General features: G+C 42.1%; 1 protein-coding gene across 1 annotated transcript in view; it reads left to right on the forward strand.

The window, feature by feature from the left end:
* The window catches only part of ZGRF1 (zinc finger GRF-type containing 1), a 53,545-nt gene extending 47,804 nt beyond the window's left edge, over positions 1 to 5,741 (forward strand). The window contains exons 25-27 of the mRNA XM_060246914.1: positions 2,689 to 2,823; positions 3,296 to 3,557; positions 5,327 to 5,741. Coding sequence (XP_060102897.1) covers positions 2,689 to 2,823; positions 3,296 to 3,557; positions 5,327 to 5,475 — 546 coding nt within the window. The 3' untranslated portion in view covers positions 5,476 to 5,741. The remainder of the gene's footprint in view (positions 1 to 2,688; positions 2,824 to 3,295; positions 3,558 to 5,326) is intronic.
* The last annotated feature ends 259 nt before the right edge of the window (positions 5,742 to 6,000 follow it).

The following is a 6,000-nucleotide window of genomic DNA, read 5'->3' on the forward strand; positions in this document are numbered from 1 at the left end:
CATTAATGAACAAGTTAAAGAGCATGGGACCCAGTACTGAGCCCTGCGGCACCCCACTGCTTACCGTCTTCCACTGCGAAGACTGCCGTTACTATGTTACTACAGAATAGAGTTGTTCTCCCTTTTTGGGGGATAAAGCTGCATTTTCTCCTGCTTTTGAAAGTATTTTTTTCATGGTTAAATCCTGCATTTCTAACTTGAATTATGTTTGGAAATAATTTATTTCACTTGAACTTGGAGCTGTTTTAAATGTTTCCAATTCTTACTTGGTTCAGTATGAATACACAATTGCATGTAGTGATATATGTGTGAGTTGGGCATATAGAATTTTGTATCAGTTGAAATCACTTTCAGGATAAATATATCTAATTCTCAACATGGCTCTGTCTGTGGACTGGGCCATTTATAAAGAAAGAGAATACTTCTACAAACCTGGAGGGCAATCAGGTTTTCAGAAAAATCCCAAACCTTTCAAAAAACAAAACGTCAACCTGGGGTTACAAAGAAACCCAAACAGATAAGTTTTCTGTGCAAACCCAGAAATGTGTACTGAACAGTGTAGAAGGCAGATAGGGAGGAGAGGAGAATCAGCAATCACATTGCTCTCCCCCATTGAGGCTGAAATGCTGTGGGCAGGGGGATGGGGGAGATAGGTGTTACAGAAGCAGTGGCTACCATTCCCAAACCGGAGCAGCAAAGTTGGACATGAGGAGGGGAAGGAGGTGAGAAGGAACAGGACTTGCTGCTCATCCCCTGTGCTGAAACTGTGATGCTGCTGATGGGTGGGAAAGAGGATAAGAGTGCAGGTGCTTAGGGATCCATCACTACCACTATCACCAAGGCAGTGAAACTGCAGGTGAACAGTGGGGAATAAGGAGGTGGGAATGAATGAGAGCAGCTGCTGCCCCCCACTAGCCCCCCAACATGGCAAGAACTTAAGGGAGATGGGCTAGGGAAGGAGGAGCAGACAGGAGGGGTAGACCAAACAATGGTGGGAAAGGGATGGCCAAGTGAACAGAGCAGCAGGGTGCCACTGCAATCCCCTGTTAAGCCAAATGCCCTCAAAACAAGGTTGGGGAATTAGTTAGATGGATATCTGGCTTAATAGGAATCTTTTTACCAAATATATACCAGGCTCAATCATCCAGAGAGTGAATGCTCAATAAAATGGACTCTAATTTAATAAAACCAATTGTGATTTATTCAGAATAATAGTTCTTTCACACAAGATAAAAATACAAAACAATCACACATTCATACAGGTCTAAGGAAATATAGATAGATCGATAGGGGTACATATAAGGGTAGACATACAGGGCGATATTACCTCTCGCAGACTCCAAGGAAGACTTCGAAGGCAACAGTTGAGGGCATGGGGGAAGGGCCCGAAACTGATCAGGAATCGGGGATGTATCTACACAGCGGTAAATGGGTTGCTGAATAGAAGCACACATGTGGGTAGCTAGTCCACATGTTATAAAGCCTCACTTGTACCCTTAGGGGATGGGAGGCAACAGGGAGGAGAGATGGGAGGTTCTGCTGATGACCATGAAGGCTGGACATCGGCTGAACCAATGGTGAGTCTTTGGTGACACCTGATTGGGTGTTTGCTTTATCCAATGGACATCACCTTCGTCCTGGGCATCCTGGAAACTTCCAGGTTGCGACAGGGCCTGGGGTGGCTCCAGTGATATCAGTATGGAAATGGCTGGGTGCTTGGGATGAGATGGGATTATCTGGGAATGTGACAATAGGGAATCAGATATTGACCTAGGTATCCCCGGTGTAGACAAAAGGCTTGGATGTGACAGGAGAGATCCTTCCTCTTTTCCCATCCTCTTCTAGAGAGGATGTATTGTTTAGGGTATAGCTCTGCACTCCGGACTAATAGTTAAGCTATTAATCCATTCATAGAACGGATGGGTTGCTTGCGGGCTAGGATTGACTCAGGGTGCGTACGTGAGATCCCCACTAAGAGGGAATGAAGTCCAGCCTGGCAGGAAGATGGCTACAAGTGGTGTTAGCGAAGCACAGTGGCTTCCATGCTTAGCGCTTCAACACCGGTCGCCTGGACAGCTCCGTGGCGGCGCAGCTTCCTCCTCACCATGGCGGGCCCGCTCAGTGACGGGGAAACGTTCGTGCACGTTTGGCAAGCACTCTATGCCTGTTTAGAATGTCTGCACAATAAGGTTTTTCGTACACATGAGTCTCACTCCGTTCCTGGATGGCTTCACTCGCACTCTCTGGCCAGACGGGTGCAAGCTCACTTCTCCAGGCACCCTGGCAACCGTGCATGTGACTATAATATTGGAAAAAGAGGGGTCGTTTCCTCACACCCCCTCCCCCCATTAGTTCCCTTTGGATCCCCTCTCCAATTGTTATGTTACTTTGTAGTCACACTAAGAAGCTATACTGTATGGGATTCAAGCCGTATTGGGAATTGAGTGTGTAAATCACCTCTACGTTGAAGCAGAGGCAAGTTAACCCCATTTGGACCACAAACTTAGAAACAGTTGTACTGATGTTAAAAACCCTTATACTATTTTGCACATAAAGCACCTTGTCAGACCTACAGTGTAATCTCAAACAGGGTTACACCCTACTAAGTCTGTTGAACTCAGTCTTTGTGGCTTCTCATTGGGTTGGCCATGCACTGTGTAGGCTGAAGTCTGTATTCTTGTTTTCCAGATGGAAAGAGACAACAGCTTCCACAATATGGCAGAATCTTTTTTCACTGTCAAATTAATCCAGTCTCTAATGGCCAGTGGAATAGAGGGGTCTATGATTGGGGTAATAACCCTGTATAAATCACAAATGAGCAAGGTGAGTTATACACACATAAAAAATCCATTAGAATATTTACCAGTGCATTATTAAATGTATGCAATTCCCCCATTTTTCTTATAGTTTCAGGCAAATTAATCTTACTTAGACAAACTTTTTGCTGAAAGTTGTCACAGTAGCTTATGGCAATGGTTTGGCTCAGTGTTAAATTTGTTATTTCTTCCCAGTAGAAAAATCTAGGTTACAAGTATGTTTAACAATCAGAGTGGATAATTTTAATTGCACTTTGTTGATTCAAATTAAATTTCTTTTTAAAAAATTATTTATCATTTTATTTGTTTTGTTTTTTTAAAAGAACCTTGTTCAAAATGAAGTCTGGACTTAGGGATGGGCACAAACCAAATTTTGTGTTGAACGGCCCCTGGGGGGGAATCTAGTATATAAATAAAATGGTACATAAAATGGTATATAAATAAAATGGTAAAATGGCATTGCTTTGATCTGCCTGCAGATTTGTAACTTACTTGCTGCAGTAGACTCAGATGCTTCCCAAATTAAAGCTGTCCAGGTGTCAACTGTTGATGCTTTCCAAGGAGCAGAGAAGGAAATCATTGTGTTATCTTGTGTAAGAACAAGACAAGTTGGCTTCATAGATTCAGAGACAAGAGTGAATGTGGCACTGACGAGAGGGAAGCGGCATTTATTGATTGTGGGAAATCTGAACTGTTTGAGAAAGAACAAACTATGGGGAAGTGTCATTCAACACTGTGCAGGTAAAACAGAATACTTCGGGAAAGTGTGCTTTTTTTTATGTTAATCCTAGGAAATTGGGGCAATAAAAAAGTTAGCAATTTTTGTGTGTGTCAGTGCTTGTTTGTGTTTCTGTTGTATGTTTTATGTAGTGGTGGCTTGCATTGCTCTGTAGTGTGGTGTCTTCTCTTATGGTGACTTGGATCCTTCTTGGCGTTGTAATTTTCCTGCTAATCCTAACTATTTTAACTTAGAAGCAAGTGTTGTGGGGGTTGGTGTCTCACGCCCTGCCTGTAGCACCAGTGAGTGTAGTAGACTCAGAAGCAAGCATGGCCCAATAGGCAAAAGAAACAGTCACACACCCTGGGTTACAGCCATTCCGCTTCTTTATTTCCAGTACAGAGCTGTAGTGTCATCCAGTCCATGCTACATATGTGTGAACCCTCTCTCCTCTGGCAGCCACCGCCATAAATGGTGCACCATGATCTTTAGGGCCCGGCTCAGCATTTGGCCCTTTCCCTCGGACTTCTATCCTGGAGGCAGTCTAGGCTCTCATCTGTAGGATCATGCCCCCATGCCTTTGAGGGCATTATCCAGCTTTGGCTGATGGAGTTAAACTCACCTGACTGGGATCTCCCTTTCCTGTTGTCTACCCTCCATCCCAGTCCTGACTACTGGAACATCTCTTGTCTGATGAGCCTGGGATGGGTGTGCCCTATAGACTACACCCTGCCCATGCGCGTCCTATCTCTTTGCCACAGTAAGTCTCACTGATTTCAAAGGAACCTGCTTCCAAGTAAATATGTTTACAAGTGCAGCCATAGCTGAATCCAGCAACAGGGCTTCTTATCCTAGATTCAGTGCACAATATGCTTGGTCACGACTTGGGTTGGAGTTTTCCTGACTTAACTCACCTGCCCTGCAGCCATATTACAGCTGTGGAGAATTTACTTACAGGGCCAGATTCAGAGCATGACTGTGGTGCTCAGGAAGGAGGGACTCCAGCCTCTCTCTGCCCCCCTCTGCTGTGCCACTTTCCAAAGCAAAAATGAATTGTGGTGGGGCAGAAAATAACCCTCACACCATTTTAGCTTGGGAAAATGATGCAAGGGGGAGGCTGTATCCCCTCCTCCCCCAGCATGATTGCTTCAATTTGAATGTGGCCCTTGGGTAAGTAAGATGAGTGTTCATGGAATTGTGTATTTTGGCCCTGAGGAGGGTCTAATAAAAAGTAGCTGTCAGAGAGACCCAGCAGAGGAAAACAGACAAAAGTTAAAAGGGGAAGTAGCTTCTTACTACCAAGTGTTGCAAGTTTTCATTTATGATCCAGAATTCCACACAAATCATGACTTTTCACTCCACCTTGAGGTCCAGTGAGAAAGGTGGACTATAAATAACTTTAATTTATTTTTTCTTTACACCGACCCCTCCTCCCAATTTTAACTGTTTATGAAACTTTCTTGATTTCAAAATGAATTTGCCATGTGGCATGGGAGATTGTCACTCAAGTCCTGCAAGTCCAGACTTCCTTTCTTTGGCGGTGTTGTACTGGTCCAGGACAATGTATTTAGGAGGAAAAGGGATGGATATAAACTCATACAAAAGAGAAAAGAATTTTCCACCAATTCCCCCTACCCGCCAAAGATTCCCCACCACCACAACCAATGCTGCTTCTTAAACCATTTCTATTGGTCTCCATATCCTATGGGGAAAATCTGTTCTGAAAGCAGACGTATCTTTTTTTAAAAGACTGAATATTATAGATATTATTGTATTATTCTGTTACTTTTAGGAAGCAAAGATGGATTACAGCATGTTAGCCAATGTGAACAGAAATTGAATGACATTCTTAAATCTTACATGGAAAGAAAGAAAGAAGAAGAAAAGAAACAAAAGGAAAACTCTAGAAGTAAATCACTTTCACAGAAAACAGATCTATAAGATATTTTTCTATGTAAATTGTGCAGATGTCTAAAATTCTTAAATTTGAAGTTTAATGTTTCACTAGTATATCTGAATTAAGTTATGTGGATTAATATGTTAGTAAAATAATAACACCTAATAGGCTTTGTAATAAAATAATTTCCAAGTATATATAAAATGTCTAGTAATTTGGCATTCCCATTCAGTTTTTTTCTTAAGTGGTTATTTTAACTTGTGTTGTATCTAAGTTCTCTACAGCAAAATTAAACCATGATTTTTAATAACTATTGTGAATCTTTCAACAATGAATGAAATTTGTGTTTATCGTTTCTCACGCAGATGGATTTTTTAAAAAAAGAATATCTAAAACTGCTTGTATAGAGCTAACACTGCCAAATCCAAAGGAGGAAAAAATTAAAGTAGCAGTTTTTAAAAGTTTATGCATATTGAGCAGATTGGATAATGTGTCACTTTTAAAAATGATACTTTGGCTCGAGGCAAGTAGTAATTGTTGTACAGCCAGCACAATTCCTTGTTTGGAAT

The sequence above is a fragment of the Heteronotia binoei genome, chromosome 9 (genome assembly GCF_032191835.1).
Source record: "Heteronotia binoei isolate CCM8104 ecotype False Entrance Well chromosome 9, APGP_CSIRO_Hbin_v1, whole genome shotgun sequence".
Taxonomy (NCBI): domain Eukaryota; kingdom Metazoa; phylum Chordata; class Lepidosauria; order Squamata; family Gekkonidae; genus Heteronotia; species Heteronotia binoei.